Genomic DNA, 20,469 nt, shown 5'->3' with positions numbered 1-20,469 from the left:
GGGAAAGAAGGTAGTACAAGTAATAGCAACACGTGTATCTGCGCTGGCGGAGTGTGTATTAAGGCTATAATTCATACATAAATCCACCAGTGCGTCCTCAGGCTATGCATATTATTATTATACAGACACACACACACATTTTATTAATTTTCTTTTAAGATTACAGTATACTAATTGTTTACGGAAACTAACCATAGTATGAACACCGGAGGCCAAAAACTTTGTGATTTTCAGAGAGTGTGTAGATGAATCTAATGTTCAACTTAGCAGCGTAAGATTACACACAACTTTTGCATTTCCCTAACCAAAATCAACACAGCAGCAATTGTACAATTTTCCAAGATTCGACCATAGTTCTGAGCGACTCAGTAGCTGATTGCCTAATGATATTTAGGTTCATCTTACTTGTTTCCCAGTGTTGCACAATACCTATCAGGAAGGGACTAAGATTGATTTGCTTCATTATATTCCCACCCTTCATTGTTGTAGCTTGACATTAGCTGAAATCAATAATATTTTCAGAGAAGCACGATAATTTTTTTATCCCCTATGACTTTCTTTAAATTTTTGTATAGAATGATAAATCCGTTGAAATTTGTATTCTTGTTGGTGAAGTAATAAATATGTATGATTTAATTTAATTTTTTAATTGAATTTCATTTCTATAACGAGACTGAATTAGAAACTTTGATTTATAAAATCATTTCGGCTTTAGAGATTTGAAATATAAACAAAATGTAATGAAATGTAATGAGAATATTTAAAAAAGAAGCTACTTAAATTGCCATTCTTGTTTTTCTTATAGGTCTATTATTTATTGCCATTTCATGGTAAACGCTGCTATCATATATTGAGATTAATAATATTTATATTTGAATGTAATATTACTAAGACGATAACTTGAAGTCTTAAGTTATCAGACGATGACTTAAACTTCAACAAAGAAAATGGAATTTTTGACAAGGAAATTAAAAGGAACGTTTCAGATCTCTATTCAGAAAACTCTCTCTGCTGTCAGCATATATAAGAAGTCAATTAAATATGTTTTGACATATGCAATTTGGGAAAAATAGTGCAAAATAAGAAAAATAATAACTTTCGACTACAATAGATAGCTTTCAAGAACTACTCGGTCTATTCTTTTACTAGATTCAGTCATTTGATTGCGGCCATGCTGGAACACCGCCTTGAAGGATTTTAGTCGAAGAAGTCGACCCAGGACTATTTTTTAAAGCCTTATACTTTATCTCTCTCTTTTGCCGAACAGCTAAGGTACCGGGACATAAAAACATCAACACCGGTTGTCGAGCGGTGATGGGGATGGGTAAACACAGACAAGCACAAACACACACACACACACACACACACACACACACACACACACACACACACACACACACACACACACACACACACACACACACACACACACACACACACACACATTGACGACCTGCTTCTTTCAGTTTCCGTCTACCAAATCCAGTCACAAGGCTTTGGTCGGCCCGAAACTATAGTAGAAGACGCTAGCACAAGATGCCAGGCAGTGAGACTGAATCCGGAACAATGTGGCTAGGAAGCAAGCTTCTTACTACACAGCTACGCCTGGAAAAGTGATAGTTTTTGATTACAATGGATAGCTTTCAAGAACTACTCGGGATATGGATAAGATATAATAACATTTCAAAATAAAATTGTAAAGGTCATTCATTGGAGTACCTACGGTACATAATTTGCTATAGCTTATTAAACATCAAGTGTTTCTAATTTTCATATAAGTTATTTAGAGCGGCGTAGAAACTTGGTTGATCTAGTTTACATCTCCTTAAATGACATTCATTTCACAATGCAATTGTACTACTTCAATCTAGATCGTTCGATTTAGCTACACACAAAAACAAAACAAACTTTGTAAATATTATTAGTAAGATAAGCCGTCCACGAGAAACTGAAAAATCTTGAACATGAGTACAATGTAGCACTACGAATTAAGAACATTTCAATATATTCGTTAGTATATAATCATGGTAATTTGCCTTCTTAGAAATAGCATTTGCATGTCCTTCAAATCACAATCAACCGTTACACACACACACACACACACACACACACACACACACACACACACACACACACACACACACACACACACACACACACATATATATATTAAAAAAAAATAACGTTGACCACTAACGTGGACAATTAATGTGCTAAAAATAGATCACATCTTGTGTCTGGACAATCGGTAAGATTGTTAAATCCGAAACCGGTACCTGTTTAAGAATGCTTTTTTTATGTGATTTTAAATGTCTTGCCCGCTCACGTTTTGGTATGCTGCTATATTTCATGTTGAGAACAATTTAGGTCTGAATAGACACAAGATGTGATCTATTTCTAGCACACTAATTGTCCACGTTAGTGGTCAACGTAATTTTTAATTTTTTAAAAACGTACCTTAATCCCATGAGATTACAGATACTATTTCTGAATCTCTTTGATTCTTTAGATGTGCTGGCCTCCTGATAATTAATCGATATTAATTAATATATGATTAATTACCAGATTTTATAATATATATATATATATATATATATATATATATATATATATATATATATATATATATATATATATATATATACATACATACATACATACATACATACATACAAACATACATACATATAGGAGTTGCTGTGTGATAGGTAGCTTGGTTACCAACCACATGGTGCCGGGTTCAGTTTTACTGCGTGGCACCTTGGGCATGTGGCTTCTACTGTAGCCTCGGGCTGATCAAAACCGTGTGAGTGGATTTGGTAGACGGAAACTGAAAGAAGCCCGCTGTATATATATATATATATATATATATATATATATACCCTCATCATCTCTTGACAACTGATAGTGGTATGTTTCAAGACTTGAAAAAAAAATAAGTGCAGAGTTCCCTAAAACACAAAAAAGATTATCAGAAAAATAAAAAAGGACAAACAAAAAACGTAACAAACTAAAATACTGCCAACAGCCACACATAAATTCAACCGCTATCACCCCGCTCGAATTAAAAACAAATATGAAGAACATCATCAACAACCAAACAACAGCTGAGGATAAATGGGCTGGTGAGAATCAAACACAACCTCAAAGTGTTTTTGGTATACAAGTGGACCGAAATAAACAACATGCATACAGCTTTACTCTCTGGAGCGAAGGAGTGAGAGATATGCAATAATATATATATGGAAAATCCTAGAATGGCTAGTACCTAACTTTGACATTGAGTGTTATACAAATGCCAGAACTGGCCGGCATTGTGTTGTACCAAATATATCATACATTCCATCTAAATTCAGGACCAGGTACTGCAATAGTCTAGGGTTCAAATCTTTCCAATGCCCTGCCACAAGCATTAAGAAATTTGCATAACGTGGAAGTAGACGTCTTGAAAAAGGAACTAGACATCCTCCTCTCCACAATACCGAATGAACGAACAGCCCGACATGAGGTACACACCAGCGGAATCAAACTCTTTTATATAACAAATGTACCAACAGCTGAGGTAAAGGCACATACAAGAGTGGTGACGGGAAACACTCAGACTAAGGAAGTCAGAAAGACTGAGGAAGTCAGCATGTCCACAGCTGCATGGCTGAAATGAGTAAAAGAGTAAAAAGAGTATATTGTATCCTACAAGTGCAGGAGTGGCTGTTTGTTAAGTAGCTTGCTTACCTACCACATGGTTCCGGGTTCAGTCCCACTGCGTGGCACCTTAGGGAAGTGTATTCTACTATAGCCTCGGGCCGACCAAAGCCTTGTAAGTAGATTTGGTAGACGGAAACTGAAAGAAGCCCGTCGTATATATGTATATTTATATATATATGAGTGCTTGTCCCCCCAACATCGCTTGACAACCGATGCTGGTGTGTTTACGTCCCTGTAACATTAGCGGTTCGGCAAAAACGACCGATAGGATAAGTACTAGGCTTACAAAGAATAAGTCCTGGGGTCGATTTGCTCAACTAAAGGCAGTGCTCCAGCATGGCCGCAGTCAAATGACTGAAACAAGTAAAGCAGTATATATGTATATATATTTTAAAATGAAGGGTATAAAATCATTAATGATTTTACCAAGGTGTCAGTGCAGAAGTAAAATAACTTATAGAAAAATTTTACAAATATTATAATAATTATATACGTAATTATAACAAGGGATCGGCTATAAGCACCCCCCCCCCCATCCACTTCAAAATAGGCACAAAAAGACTCTAGAACTACTTTAAAGACTCCGAAAAAATACAACGGACTGCAGCCGAGTAAAAAATCAGTTTAATTTATTATCTTTCTTTTACTCTACTACAGCCCGTCTTTTATTTTTTCGGAGTTTTAAGGTGGTACTAGCATGTTGGCGTCTATTTTCTAGCGTGTGGAGAGGCTTATAACCAGTCCCTTATTATAATTAGGTATATAGTAAAAGACCGATAGAATAAGTACTAAGCTTACAAAGAATAACTTCTGGCGTCAATGTTTTCGACTGAGACCGGTTCTCCAGTATGACTGTAGTCAATTGACTTAAACAAGTGAAAATATACATATATATATATATATAAAACGGAGCCATGGTAGAGTTGCTGTATACAGCCGTGAAGACTTCATACACCAGGTTTAACTGCAATTCAGTATGTGGCCCTCTAATTGTATACATACGACACAATATAGTCATATGCAATACATATCGCACACGGGATGCTTCAACCCACATAGGCAAGTTTGAAGTTTACCTCACAAGAATTAAAATTTTCTTATGAAACTAGAACACCACATGAGCGTATTTCTTATGGTTGACTTCAACTTCCCCAATGTCAAATGGCTCGAAGACCTCATGCTCTCAGGAATGACTCGTTGCAAACAAGCACGGGTTGAGTCCCTGCTTAACCTCACCAATGCCCTATTCATGGAGCAGGTTGTTCTCAGACCAACTAGGGCAAATTTGGATCTCTAACAATTTGGATCTCTACTTCACAAACAATACGGGCGTCGTTCATGATGTGAAAGTGACGCCGTCATTAGTTTCGGATACACACCATAATAGAGCTGTCTATGTATGGACCAAAAGTATCTAGAGACCTACATTCTAAAGGAAGCACCCAAAATCTCTCCAATCTGAACTTCCAGAAAGCAGATTGGAAACCGATCCAAAAAGAGATCCACTGACGGGACTGACCGAAATGTCTCTCCACACCAGCCATTTTCATGAAACTAGAATATTTCATGTTTATTATGCAAACCATATACCAGAAATATGTCCCAGAGCACAAACTCAAACAAAAAGGAATAAGACTCCAAGGGAGAATAAGATCCTCAGGAGACCACGGACAAAGGTTGCAAACCGCTTCAAGCAACATTCTAAAAGTAGTTAAAGGTTCCGCCTAAAAACAACACTTGTAGAGATTGAAAAAGGCCTGCAACAATCCTATGTGAGAGAGAGAGAGAGAGAGAGAGAGAGCAGACAAAGAAGCCTGGGTTATAAAAAACATAAAGTCAAATCCAAGGGCCTTCTTTCACTATGTCAAAGAAACAGCCTCAGTATGCTGCAAATAAGACCCCTCTTCCAGAAGGATGGCTCACTCACAAAGAGTCCAACCAAGATCAGTGAGGTACTGAATGACCAGTTTAAAAGTGTCTTTACTACCCCGTTGGAACACAGACAAATGAATAGACCAGTGGATTTCTTTGCCGCTTCGCCTATAACCAGCGAGATAGTTACGATGGAATACATCAATATTAACGAAGAAGATATACTACTAGCCATAAATGATGTACACGCAAACTCAACTGCTGGTCCTTATGGTTTCCTAGCAATCCCCCTCAAATCGTGTAAGCGTTCCCTGGTGAAACCATTGCAGTTCCTCTTCCAGAACTTTCTTGCAAATGGCAGGCTGAGAAGCAAACTGAAGGCGGGAATAATATGCCCAATCCATAAAGGAGGAAGTAAAGCAGATGTCAAAAACTATAGACCTATCTCTCTGACTTCACACATCAGCAAAGTCATGGAATGGATAGTCATAGGGAATAAGTGTTGAGGCAGTCACTCAACAACTCAAATGTAGAGGTAATTAATATACGTTGACTTTGCAAAATCTTTTGATAAAGTGGATCATAGGTGATCTTGGCATAGCTGAAAAACTTTGGGAGTGGTTACATGACATTCTGAAATATAGAAGTCAGGCAGTAGTGGCCTATGGAGCCCTCTCAATGAAAGCACAAATGGTGAGCGGTGTTTCACAGTGCACTGTCTCGGGACCACTGATTTTCATAGTGGCCCTCTCAGATATGTCCTCAGCTTCCTGGATAGCCACTCTTGCTAGCTACTCAGACGATACGTAAGTCTCGCAGAAAATACAGAACGCAGTGAGGTTGCACATCTGCAGCAGGAGTTTGACTCAATTTACAGGTGGGCTGAAGATAATAATATGCAGTTTAATGCAGAAAAATTCCAAGCCCTGCGCTTCCAGCATCCAAAACGGAATATAAAACTTACAGGGTACACTGGTCCAGAGGAGATTACAATCCCAAATCCTAAATCAGTGAGGGACCTGGGTATCGACATGAGTGACGATACCTCTTTCCAAGTGCACATTACCAGGATGGCGACAAAGTGCAGACGACTGGCTGGATAGATCCTGAGAACGTTCAGAACTAGAGAAAAGGAAACCATGATGGTCCTCTGCAGGACAATCGTCCTCAGCCGCTATGGTCACCCAACAGTGTAAAATTAATAGCGGACCTTGAAGCAATCCAGCGAAGCGTCATAAATAGATCGTCTCATTGCCACAGCTCAGCTACTAGGAAAGGCTGAAACAGCTAAGACTCTACTCCTTGGAGCGAAGGCGGGAGAGGCAAGCAGTAATATACATCTGGAAGATCCTGGAAAGAATTGTGCCAAATATTGGTATTGAGTAGCTACACCAATGCCAGAAGTGGTCAATATTGAACATTGCCAAAGATCTCAGCAATGCCATCGCGTTTCAGGACCGGTTACTGCAACAGCCTGGGTTTCAAGGGCCCACAGCTTTTTAATATTCTCCCAAAGACCCTGAGGGCACTACACAAAGTGGATGTAGATATTTTCAAATCAAAATTGGACTTCCTACTGTTGAGAGTCCCAGAGGAACTTACCTCGTGACAAGAGGTGCAAATGAGTGTAGCGACATCAACCCCCTTATTCACCAAATGCCATATATTAGAGGATGCTCTCAATAATAACAGTGTAGCAAAACGGCAGTGCCTCAGCATGGCCTCAACTCTGAGCTGAAACTAGAGAAAAATATATATTTGGGTTTAGTGAGCTATATTATCCGAGCGGGTACTGTGGGAGCTCTCAGTTATGTTCTAGATTACGGCTACCCGCATCAATTTGTATTTAAAGTCTAAGACTACTAGGCGTTGTCATTCACGTTGTAAATTTTTCCGATGGGTAATTTTGTGTTCGCTTCAGTGGACGTTAATATTATATGGAGGATATATTTGCAATAATTATAACGACAATAATTATGGAGATAGTTACATTCTTAAAACTTATTTCCTTTTATTTTACAATGTCATACAGCATCTTTTGATGGTTACACGTGTTTCCGCTGCAAAGAATATGAGCTGTTTAATTTTCAACCGGGCATAATTTTCTGTGCAGCGGTAACACGTGTAGGTCGGCGAAACCATAATAATATGCTATATGACATGGTAAATTAAAAGGAAATGAATAGACTCCTTAATCTCTATCGTTATGATTGCTGCATATAATAATTTATTATTTGTCTCAGTCATTTGATTGCGGCCATGCTGGAACACCACCTTAAGGGGTTTTAGTCGAACAAATTCACTCCATGACTTATTCTTTGTAAGCCTAGTACTTATTCAATCAGTCTTTTTTGCCTAACTCTTAAGTTACGGGGACATAGACATACCAACATCGGTTGTCAAGGGATGGTGGGGAGGACAAATAGACACAAACATACAAATATATATATAAGACAGGCTTCTTTCAGTTTCCGTCTACAAAATCTACTCACTTGCCCAAGGTGCCACGCAGTGAGACTGAACCCGGAGTCATATGATTAGGAAGTAAGCTTCTTACCACACAGCCATGCCTGTCAAATGAGGGTGAGTGAGAGTGTGTGATAAAGAGGAAACAATGTTTGTTACATGCTGCGTGGTTGATTTAAAATTGATTGTGTGTGTGTGTGTGTGCTTGAAGATGAACTGATCGTTATGGAAGGGATGGCTCAATAGAAACTGAATCAGAGCTAAACAAAATCAACAGCAACTAAAGCGTTCACAGACCATTGAGAGAAGTTCTTCGTGGTGGCTTGATCGGTTACCAATAGCAATAAAATATCCCTCAAATAACATTAATTTCTTTAAAATAGAGACATTAGATAATGTAGGGAAAATATGAGGATGATCACGGATAGCTATGCCCTCTGAGGGCCGACATGAAGGCAAACAAGTAAATTAAATGGAAATAACAAAAGCAATAGAGAAATATATTTGCAGTTTAAAAAGGAGCTTATGACAGAGTTTATTACAGTAATTTAAATGCTATCTTTCTGCAGAAATAGTGTCAATTAGTTTTAAATAGGAAAGTCGCAATGAAGTTTCAGCTTCCTCTTTGAAGTTATTTCGTTTCTTTCACTCTGTGACACATTAAAACATCTTCCCACATATATAATATCGGTTTTTATACTGAGAGAGAATGATAACCAACATATTTTAATTTGAGATAAGTTAGATGGGATATCTGAATTTTGAATGATTGTAAGTGTATTAGTCTCGTCTGTAATGTGAAATAACTGGATATCGAAACATAGTTATAAAGTTGTAAACCATTACAGGTATTTAACTTGCGAAAACTTTAGTTGACTGCTATTTTATATACATTTGGAAAGGTGTCCCATTCAAGATGTGCCGATTATCAAAAATCACATTCTAGAAGTAACTTGCCTGTACAAAGAAAGAAGGGTGTTTTATTGAATTTCTCAGAAAAATTGCATGAAATGATTGGAGTCATACAGCACATTATGTTTCACACGTTATTTATATATCACACACCAATTAAAGTGATATGCGATAAAAATACTCAAGATCTTGGAATACATTATTGAATAAATGTGAACCTGTTTTAAAAGAAAGTGAAAATATTAAAAGTGAAAATAAATCGAAAATATGTGCGCGCAGATATTTACTAGCGTATGTTATTAAATTATATCGCGTGGAACAAAGTTTTAGATTTCCTAGTCATAGAGCATGAACTCAATTTTTATTAGAAAGTCTCAATATGAGAAGACATCTAGTGTAAGGGGTTATGAAGAAAGAGAAATTAAGATGAAAGGAAATCATTTGCTTTAGACCTGAAAGAGTTCAGATCATAAGAAGGGGTAAAACAATGTGATAGAAGAGAGTTCCAAAATCTGGAAGTGCGCGGGAAAAAGAAGCTACGACCGTAAAATCACTTTCTTATTCGTGGAAGCACAAAGGATTTGAATTGCTGCTACTATTTTGTTATATATATCTTTCTTCTGTTTTGCCATAGATTACCTGTCAAAAATATGTAGGTTTCAGCCCTTCTAGAAATCTTAACTCTGATATAACAACATTCAGATGAAACTCACAACGTTGGACTGCTACCATTGCAACAAGAACACCGAAACAAAACAACCAGTCTGATTTACGTGGAATCACTCACGAATTGCTCCTGGACTGTTTCCACCTCGGTATTTTTCAAATCGGTTCACGGTCTTGAGTCACATTTGAAAACCAATCGTGCCGCATAACTGTGTCCCAGTAAGTGTGTGAAATTGTTTCCTATATGCCGTTGAATCAAAATATGTATGTTTCAGGAAGATGGAGATGTATTATTTAAAACAATGCAATTTCTTTCATTTATTTGTGACAATTTGGTTATATTGCAGACAGACGCTGTCAGTAGTTGCATGTCTATTGGAAACAGTTAATATTGTTAACTTTTATCGAACAAGTTTGTCCAGAAATACATAGCTCAACCTGACCTACACAGCTAAAATAAAAAGAACATTAATGTAATTGAATAATAATTGTTTAATGCGCCTTCAAAATAAAGAGAATAATTTGGCCAAAACGAAATAATGTAAAAAAAAAAAAAAACAGTAGCGTTAAATTAAGTGTTTTTTATTCAGTACTTAAGTATTTAATTCTCATCAAATTTGTTCCTAGCTCAAATTCTGTAGAGTCGACATCGGGTATTATTTTCGCCTCAGGCTTGATAAGATAGGTAAAAGAAAAATAATACTTTCCTTACAAGTGAACTGATAACTGCAATGCAATGCTTTTGAAAAGGAAAAGTGAAGCAAATAGCTGTGTTAGAGTAAAACTCGGGATGAGATTCTGAGGAAAGTAGATAAATGTTCACATCGGTAACACTTTATCAAGAGAAAGCAACGAAACATGATAGGCTTCCTGGCCTAGTCGTCGACTATTACTAGATACCCACCGGCTCACTAGACATATTACTATAGTTACTCACTCTCTCTTAGAGTCCTTGTAGGAGTTCTCATAATGTTTTCATTCATTATTTAATTATTAATATTCATTATAGTCAAAGCAATAATCTCTTTTGCCAGGCAAACTTCTGTCACATAGGAATCGGATTTAAACAATGGAGAACAAAAGCAAAGCGTAGAGAGGATAGAATTGTAATGGGCAGCACGAAATACATAAGAATGAGTTGTCCTGTACTTACAGTCCAGTCATGATTTGCTTCAGACTATTTAGCCATCAAGTTAACATCATATAGAATGGTAGCGCATAACTTAAAATGAATATTGCATGTTTAAGTAACACATCGGTAATCTGTGTTCTTGTCTCTTTACCTATATGTGTACGTAACTCAATAGTTTTCTACTATTGAACTATTACAGACTTGTGTACCCCATAGTTTGAAGACGTATTGGAAAATGACTAGGTATTCAGAAAACTTCGGTGTTTTGATGCATTACACATTGCACATCTGACCATCTAGAGCACAACCGTGTTTAAGTAACAGGTATCATCGAAATTTGTAGACGTATGAGGTAAGTCATTTTGATCCAGATGAGCTCTGATTTACGAGATCTACCATAAAGGCATTCCAATTGGTATAATCACGAAGTCTTAGTGGTATACTAGGGCTCCCTTATAATATGTCAATTTGTCTTACATAAAACTGTAGGGTAAGATTTAAGGGAAATGTTTTATACTTTTTTAGCAGGTCGAGCGACTACGTAGAAGCTCCCTAATCCATTCAAACTAATGTTGTTTTGTTCTTTAACCCCCAGGTCAACTAGCACTAAGTGAGCAAACCTAGGTTCAAATCTAAAGTCCGTTTTCCAATTCATATTTCCTCCCAAATTCTCACTTTTCCTCCCCTCCCCTCTCTCTCAAACGCATTCCAGCCATGACCATCTCTTTTTCATTCATCAGAGTCTGCATGCGTATTTCCGTATTTATTTATTTATCAAAGAAGGTTAATGCTCGCTTTATACCAAATCCACATACCCTCATATACATATATAGTATATGTCGACCTTCGACAAATTTGAATTCAGAACGCAATGACGTACTAAATACCGTTAAACATTTTACCTGGGGTGGTAACAATTCTGCCAGCTCTGCTTTATAAATTGGTGTCAAATTTTGGTACAAGGCCAACAGTTTCGGGGGAGGGGATAAGTCGATTACATCGACCCCAGCACTCTGCTTATTTTATTGGCCCTGAAAGGATAAAAAGCAAAATGGACCTCGGCGGAATTTGAACTCAGAATGTAAAGACGGACTAAATGCCGCTATGCCCGGTGCAGTAACGATCCTGCCAGCTCAGTGCCTGGCTCTGCTTTTATATATATTCTATTCCTGCAAACTCACACACACACGCATGCATACTCCCCCGCACCCATAATTACATTTCTAAAATGTTAATGGTATTGAAAGCGGTTTCACGTCCATCCAGAGGGACATGTATTAATAAAGGTTGAACTTTGTCGCGCAACATTTAAATGGAAGTAGCAGTTTATATGTAAAAGTTGTGAAAGATTATAAGTTTTAGTATTTTTCCTTTTAATTCTCGCGTAAGAGAAGAGGGATCATTGTTGTTTGTCCCCACAATCCATCCCTGATCGAACAATTATGTGATTTAAGATATTTCATCGTTGATTGTCCCATTTCGCATTCAAACACGGTATGACTAGGAATATGTTACATATTATGGATCTTAAAGCAAATATCAAAACAAAATTGGGTGTGATTTTGAGGGAGGCCATGCGACCACATGAAGCCTTCTGGATGGGAGGCGGAGTAGATGGTAGAAGTGGTGGACGCGAGGAAAGTTCGATTTGTAATTTCAGCGGAATGCTGTGGTTATTGTTGATTAGTTATAAGTGAGCTCCAAATAATCATAATTTTGAGCGAAGTAGTTCCAACTATGACCATCCCATCTTTTTACTCTCATAATGTATCAAGTCACGAATACATCTAATGAAGCCATTTAAAAAAAAAATAAGGTAGACAATATTATTTGAGGGAGATTTGGTTGATCTTACTAGCAAGACGAACGACCCAGTTGGATGGCTCTGCAAAGATGCATTTCAATCCCAACTGAGCATACCGATGACGAAAGACATTTCAGCTGTGACAACTCTGTCTTTAGTGATATATCTCGAACATCATTATGACAGCGTCTATTTCAGTATGGTACACTTGACAGGAATCCTAATGCTATTTCAGGCAGATCCAGCTTGTGCTAAGAAGTTTCATTCTAGGTTCAAATCACGCTGATATTGTTGTTGTTTAGACCCAGATCAGCCATACCTAACTGAGAAAATATATGTTCAAAGGCAGTCATACTATGCACATTTCGTGTTTCTGTACGTCAGCACCTAAATCGCGTTCTTCCTTCTATTATAGTACATAGTGATTTAAATGTTATTTGTCTCCAGTGAGCACGTGTTTTCTGAGAAGTTAACGTTTCCGGTTCAACATAATGTTACGTACTCTATGTTGTGGCTTATTTTCAGACATAATGTTTCCAGAATCACAGTATTTGAGTCCATCTGTATTGACCGCTATGTTTGACTAAGAGATATTTGGTTGGTTGGTATTTCTTGTAGGCAGAAGCTTCTCTTATGCCATTCTAGTAGGTCATTAGTTTGGATGGAATGATTGGTTAGCGAATGGATTCTAAGAGTATTCTTTCTTTTTATTACTGTTTAAGTGAGAAACCAAGTGAGAAATACACATTTTAAAAAGCTAAAGATAAACCTGCCATAAAACATGTATAATGACCGTTGTTTTCACTTTCCTTTACTGCTGCATCTATTACATGGTATCAAGTTGGAAAAGTTTTCCTCGAGTTTTATTACATATCAATTAATTTTATATAACATTAAGTATTGAAAAAAGGAATTAGTGCAAATGATTATCTACTTTTATAGAAAGATGCGCAATACTATTAAGACACTGTGTTTAATCCCCCATATTAAGATGCTTATTATATTGTCCCGGGTGTGGAGGCGCAATGGCCTAGTGGTTAGGGCAGCGGACTCGCGGTCATAAGATCGCGGTTTCGATTCCCAGACCGGGCGTTGTGAGCGTTTATTGAGCGAAAACACCTAAAGCTCCACGAGGCTCCGGCAGGGGATGGTGGTGAACCCTGCTGTACACTTCCACCACAACTTTCTCTCACTATTATTTCCTGTTTCTCTTGTGCCTGTAATTCAAAGGGTCAGCCTTGACGCACACTGTGTCACGCTGAATATCCCCGAGAACTACGTTAAGGGTACACGTGTCTGTGAAGTGCTCAGCCACTTGCACGTTAATTTCACGAGCGGGCTGCATTGTTGATCGGATCAACTGGAACTCTCGACGTCGTAAGCGACGGAGTGCCAAAAAAAAAAAAATATTGTCCCGGGTATGACTTTAAGCTCTATCCGGTAAGGTGGGGTTTAGTTTAGAAGTTCCAGAATTTTGAGAAGTGTGGGACCTTTTAGCCACTGTTGTTCCCAGGTATACTCTGAACCGGAGGGGTAGCATCTGTAGAGGTCCGGCTATGGGTTAAATAGCATGTAACCATCCGAGCCAGTGTACGTTGAAATCATGGGACGTGGTTGTGAAATATTCGGTAAATGAATCTTATTGAATCAATGACGAATATCATAGATGCGCAGTGGATGAACAGAACAAACTGTCAACGGTCCGGAACATTCATGTCAGTTAGCGAACTACTACTATCATCTAGCCGTGGCGTGAGCAGATGATATATTTCTGCTAGTGAAATATCAATGTGAAAAATAAGAAAAATGAAAGTTCAGGCAAATAGCTCGGTCAGGTATATATATTACTTATATAGTGTTAGGATAATTTGCATTCATGGAACATAGAAAGTCATTACAAAATATAATTTAATTTTAAGAAATTTTCCACTTCTATACAAGAAAAAAAAATGTCTAAGTTAACCAAAGTCTTTATCAGCTCTCTCGACAGCTAGGAAATAGCAGGAAAAAAAAAGAGAAAAAAATCGCTTATAATGCACTCTACACTTATTTTTAAAGGAAGATCGCACTGGGCAGTGTAGCCTTAGACAGACGAACTGATAAGATGGCCAATGCTTGAAAGATATACATCTCCTCAATGAGATTGAATGCTGGCCCATTACAGGCGATATTACCCTTTACGGGTGAGAATTTATTATTTAGTCAGTGCTTTCACTGCTTATACCGATAAAATATTTAGCCTAGAATGGGTGGGGAGAGTACTTTTACAATCTCTCACTTAGAAATTGTAATCATATCTATTTTAAGTGAAGACCTTTCGTTTCTTTTAAAATGTAAACATTGGATAATGAAGTCTTTGACACTCAATGTGAATAAGGTAAAAGCACTTCTGTACATTCTATTTCTCGAAAATAGGGTAAGTATCTGAAAGTAGACTATTTCACTTGTCGCTGTAGTCTTCTATAAAATGTCTTACATACATTCATCTAGATTACTTTAAAACAAACACAACGTGATTCAATATAATTTGTTTATTTACAATAACATTTCAAAAAATAAGATATCACATTTACAAAATGAGAAAAAAATGGAATTGTATTTATATATATATTTTTCTTAAAATTCAGAATATTATGTATGAAAAATAAAATAAAACACCCTGCAAATATATTATTTATCCCGCGTCTTTAATATAAAATGACTGCTGCAGGATGAATATTTAGACTTATGCTCCCATCAACTAAATGTTTTAACTGGAAGCAACAATCATTTTCAAATGTGTGAGACAAATAATTACAATATAATTTGAATATAATAAGCAGGTGTGTTCAATAATTAATTGTATTGTTTGTACGATCAGCTGATAAAAAATCACAGTTCGCCAATTGTAAATGCTACTTCGTGATATTGGTGTACTAACAGTTCTGATAGAGATTTAATGAAATTTCATGAATAAAAAGCTAAGATCCCCATTATTTAGGCAGTAGGTTGAAAGAAGTCAGCATGGTATTTAGAGGTAATTATGACCATTAGTAAAATTGTGGGCGTGGCACATATGTATTGATGGAGATTTTAAGAAGTTTTAAGTGTTAAGGATCATACCATCATGGACAAAATTGATTACAAATATCATTCATTGTAAAGTACATAAATTAATAATTAAAAATATAATTCTTTAATTAAAAAACAAACAAATGAAGCCTAATGAAAGCGAACGATTTGGTTTTAAAACAAATACAGAAGAAATTCGGCTCATCAAATACTGTTTTAAAAGTAATAGCACTGAAAGTCAAGTAAATCTGATTACTGGATTAGGCGACAAAACAGAAGCCAGTTTAATGATAGCGACAAGCTGAATAAAGAGAAATAAATTAAATTTATGAAAGATTAAAAAAAAAGGTACAATAAAACTTTGAATCATTTGAATGAAAAAATAAACAATTAAATCAATTCAGATAAAATACCTGATTTTAAGTGTGAAAGCAATCGGAATTAAAATAAATAAATAATGTAACAACCAAATTACTGATAAGTTCAACTCGAACCTCGCCGTTTTATCGTGTAAGGCAAAGAGTCTGGCTGTTCTCTTCGGCTGACTTCAAGATTCATTGGTTCTGAAGAATAACTATCGTCCAGTGAAATGTTTGAAATATCTTTTTTAACAAGCTGGAAATCATCCGTTACAGATTCTCTGTTCTCCTTCTCAATAGATTCGTTATGGTCTGGAGTGTTCTCTGGAAGTTCTTTAAGAATAAAACTATTGGCAGCATCCTTATTATAACCCTTCTGCAAGGCACTGAAGCGAGGTTTACGACTCTTGCCGAAATCAAGTAATTTTGAACTGGAAATCGGCGGTGGTGTTGGCGGTCGTTTGTATGTTTTCCGAAATAGATCTTCTGGGCACGTGCGCGATCGAGGCCTTGATTGTGTTGGTAAAAAACTGTTCAATGATTTGGGTCGATTAGGACCGAGTGAACCGAGACTACCGGTAATCATAGGGTTACAATTTACTGTCGGACTTTGTAAAGTAGAAAAATCCTCAACTTTAATCTGTGGTATATCACAAAACAGTGGAAGCGGTTCTGTACGACTCGGGGTTGGAGGTGCTGTGTTTGCACGTGGCCTCAAGTCATTTGCATCTAAGAATTCAATCTCTGAGAAGGAATCAGTAGTGGACAGATTTTCGAAATTTATAGGCTTCGGTTTGTTATCCCGAACCAACAGGAACTTGTCTTCTGTCTTTTCTGTCGACATGACTGAAGGAAAACTTTTATAATAAACAATATATCTGATGTCGCTGTTTCACCAAATAAATTATAATGTCAATAAATAGCATTTCAAATTCTCCAACTTTTTTCTTTGTGAAGCAAGGAAATATATAAAAAGATTCCAACAGGAAAACATAAAAAGGAAACAAAACAAACCGTTAATGATGGCTCTGTCAAGATGATTAATTGCAAAAAATACTAGGGGTGGAATTTACAAATTACTTGGAAGTTTGAATAGTTTCTTTGAATATATTTACAAATTCTAGGAGAGAATTTAGCCATCTCACTTCAATCTGATCATCTGAAAATTTTAGTTACAAATGTTTAACATTTGTGTCAATAGTAGTAGCTGCATTGTGAATAAATATTGATAATAAAAATAGAAAAACAAAACATTTTGCATTAATATTTCATGTTCATATCGTTCTGTACTTGGCTTTTAGATATTGTTTAAAATTAGCCTTCTCGTATATGTGGCGTACATTTTACAGAATCAAACATATCACATGACTCCTTTTACATTTTAAGTACACATGTCCCTTTACATAAAAATCATTAAGGCTAGATTTCAGATATGGGTCAACATCAAAAAAGATAGTAAGAAATAATAATAGGTTTCTTACATTAACTCAAGGCCCCGCATTATTTATGGGAGGGATAATTCAATGAGATCGTGTGAGGTTCATGCGTTTCTCAGGGGTAATTTTGTCGCACTGGAAGTTAATTGACTTAAACCGGAAATTGAAAGTGGCCTGTCGAGCCATCGAAACCAATGCATATAATTCGGCACCTTCTTATTAAAAGGAAAACACACTGAAAGAAGAGTTATTCAAGTATATACATACATATGTATGTATGTATGTTTGTATACATCTATGTATGTTTATATATTGTATATATACTACATCAACTTATGAAATCTAACGTGTAAATTTTCCAGAAATATTTCTTGAAGCACTTAATAACAAATTCTTTACGACTACAATTTCTAGATGCTTCAGAATTTCAATTTTATTGTTTATATAAATAAAGGAATAAACGAATATAACTTTTAAAATAAATGCATATTATCAAAATGCATCAAAAGATGCAGGCAAGAAATTGCTGAATGTCATAACACAATCAGCTGATCAAACCGGAGATGTTTTTGGAAAATGTGTTGTAAATTTTAGGAAAAAACCAGTAAAACAATAATGCACCAAGTAATTTTGGGCCATCTAGGAGATTTGAGGAATTTCATATAAAACATGAAGCAACACAATCTGAATATCCGCACAGAGAGATTATGTTTATTAAATAGCTGCATATATAAAGGAATATATATCTATATATCTATATTATATAGACATGTATATGTATAGGTAAATAATACACTAAGATGCTATTTAATATAGTGTATCATATTATATAATATATCATAATATCGTTTAATATTAAATTGTGAATAGCATTTATTCCGAAATTAATAGTAAAAATATAAACTAAATTTTAAAAGAACATTTTAAGGAAAAGATTTGAAATGTTTATACATGAAATAGATAACACCCTTAGACATTTTGAAACATCGAAACCAAAAGCCGGATGAGTTAAAATAACAACAATAAGAATAGCAATAAAAAATATATTAATGATAAGAAAACTGTTGACGAACAATAAAATTAGTTAGGATAATGTTTTGTTGAATAACATTATATATATATGCATATACATGCATGTATATTTATATATATATATGTGTGTGTATTGTTAGTGTATTTTTCATGTATTTTGTTGTTACTGTAGTTATTTTTGTTATTGCAATATTTTTCTTTCTGTTCTTTTTTTTGGCATACAAAAAGAGATATAAATAAAGTAAACCTTGTGATGCTTGTTTGAAGCTATCGGAGTCTGGAGTTGAAAATATCGGTATTGATCTAGGGTGTCCAGCGAAAACCAAATGAATTAAAATCCTTCTTTAGGTAGTGGTAGTACAAGTGTTGCATCTTCTCTTGAAGCTGGCGGTGATTTAGATCTCTCACGAAGATCATAGTTTTGTAGAAAATAATATAATTGAATGGAATACAATAGAATGAAATAGAATGGGATAGGATAGAAGAGACTAGAGTGACAGAAAACAAAAAATAATATAGTTGAGAAGTTGAATAGAAGAGCGAAGAAATGACAAGAGGAAGATAGAAAGAAAATGGGTATGTGTGTTAATGTGAAAGAGTGAGTGATAGTGTGCTTCCGTACGTGTGAAAGAGAGCGTAAGAAAGCTAGAGACGTACGTGTGTTTATATGCATATGTATATAAAGTTCTTTGTATGTGTTGTATGTGTGTAAACAGAGGAAAGAAGAGATGGTGAGTGCGAGATAGCACGAACACGCGCACGCACGCTAAGTCAGGGAAAAGGAAGAGAAAGAGAGATAGTGTTGAAAACAGAGAAATAGAGACAGGAAGACCAACTGAGTGTTTATAACATAGAAGGAGCTTGATTTAAATACGTACATGCACACATGCATGCATACAGAGGGAAATATAAATAGATAGATAGATAGATAGATAGATAGATAGATAGATAGATAGATAGACAGATAGATAGATAGATAGATAGGTAGGTAGGTAAGAGTTGCAGGAGTGAACGAAGAGAAACAAGAAGAGCTCAATACTCAAGAGAGAAAGATAGTCATAAGGAAAAGAAAGAGACTTGCAAATGTTATATAGGGGAGTCTGGAACAAAAGCACAAATTAAAACAAAAAATCAACAAAAACACGGATGAAACAGGGGGAGAAAGACAGACGAGTTTAACGAGACTAAATAAGCGTATGTGTGTGTGTGTGTGTTAATGTGTTTGTGCGCATCTGTCTGTGCGAGAGAGATAGAGATAGACAGAGAGACACAGATGTAGAGAGTTACAAACAGATGGAAGAGAATGAACAAACGTGTAGAGAAGAAAAAGAAGAGAAAAGTTAGATGGATAGAAAGATAGGTGGATAGATAGATGAAGAGATAGAAACGAAGGTAAATAGATGGACAGTAATAGGTTAATAGAAAGAGAGAAAGATGTAGAGAGAAAGATAGAAGTGCAGGAAGGGTAAAGCGATAGAAAGAAGCATGTGAAAATGAAGAAACGTAGAAATAAAAGCAGAAAGGAGAGAGAGAGAGAGAGAGAGAGAGAGAGAGAGAGAGAGAGAGAGAGAGAGAGAGAGAGAGAGAGAGAGAGAGAGAGTGAAGAAAGCAGAGATAGCGCCTTTATTGTTGAAGCAGGCGAGAGAAAAACACAGTAGCAAGCCGAGAAACAAACTCGCACGATGCGGCTTGCAAACAAGGCGGGAAACACAACAGATAATTGCTATTTCATCATCATCATCATCATCATCATCATTAGCATCATCTTTATCATCCTCATTGAGACGATCGTTTTTATTGTTGTTGTTACTGAAAGAATTTTGGAACTATAGATGGGATCGAGAATGGCCTGTAACTTAAACCCATCAAGTTCAGGGAAAGATAAAATAAGTACCAATCAGGTACAGTAAAAGAAAGAGAGAGAGAGAGAGAGAGAGAGAGAGAGAGAGAGAGAGAAAGAAACGAGGGAGAAAGAAGTTGTGTGTGTGTGTATGGTATACTCGAACGTGACCCTCTCCTCTGAAGAGGTTTCAT

At 36.2% G+C, this 20,469-nt stretch overlaps 1 protein-coding gene across 1 annotated transcript; it reads right to left on the bottom strand.

Annotated features, from left to right (window-relative positions):
- Positions 1 to 15,073: 15,073 nt before the first annotated feature.
- On the bottom strand, positions 15,074 to 20,135 carry LOC149136890 (uncharacterized). The gene has a single exon (XM_089341794.1). The coding sequence runs from the start codon at positions 16,809 to 16,811 to the stop codon at positions 16,092 to 16,094; it is 720 nt and encodes a 239-aa protein (XP_089197920.1). The 5' UTR covers positions 16,812 to 20,135; the 3' UTR covers positions 15,074 to 16,091.
- Positions 20,136 to 20,469: the final 334 nt, after the last annotated feature.

This window comes from Octopus bimaculoides, chromosome 2, assembly GCF_046866305.1.
Source record: "Octopus bimaculoides isolate indiv1 chromosome 2, ASM4686630v1, whole genome shotgun sequence".
In the NCBI taxonomy this organism is placed as follows: domain Eukaryota; kingdom Metazoa; phylum Mollusca; class Cephalopoda; order Octopoda; family Octopodidae; genus Octopus; species Octopus bimaculoides.
This window is presented reverse-complemented; position numbering and strand designations above follow the sequence as displayed.

Excerpts from the sequence above, each read along its gene's own strand:
- LOC149136890 (XM_089341794.1), bottom strand. The coding sequence starts at position 16,811 with ATGTCGACAGAAAAGACAGAAGACAAGTTCCTGTTGGTTCGGGATAAC.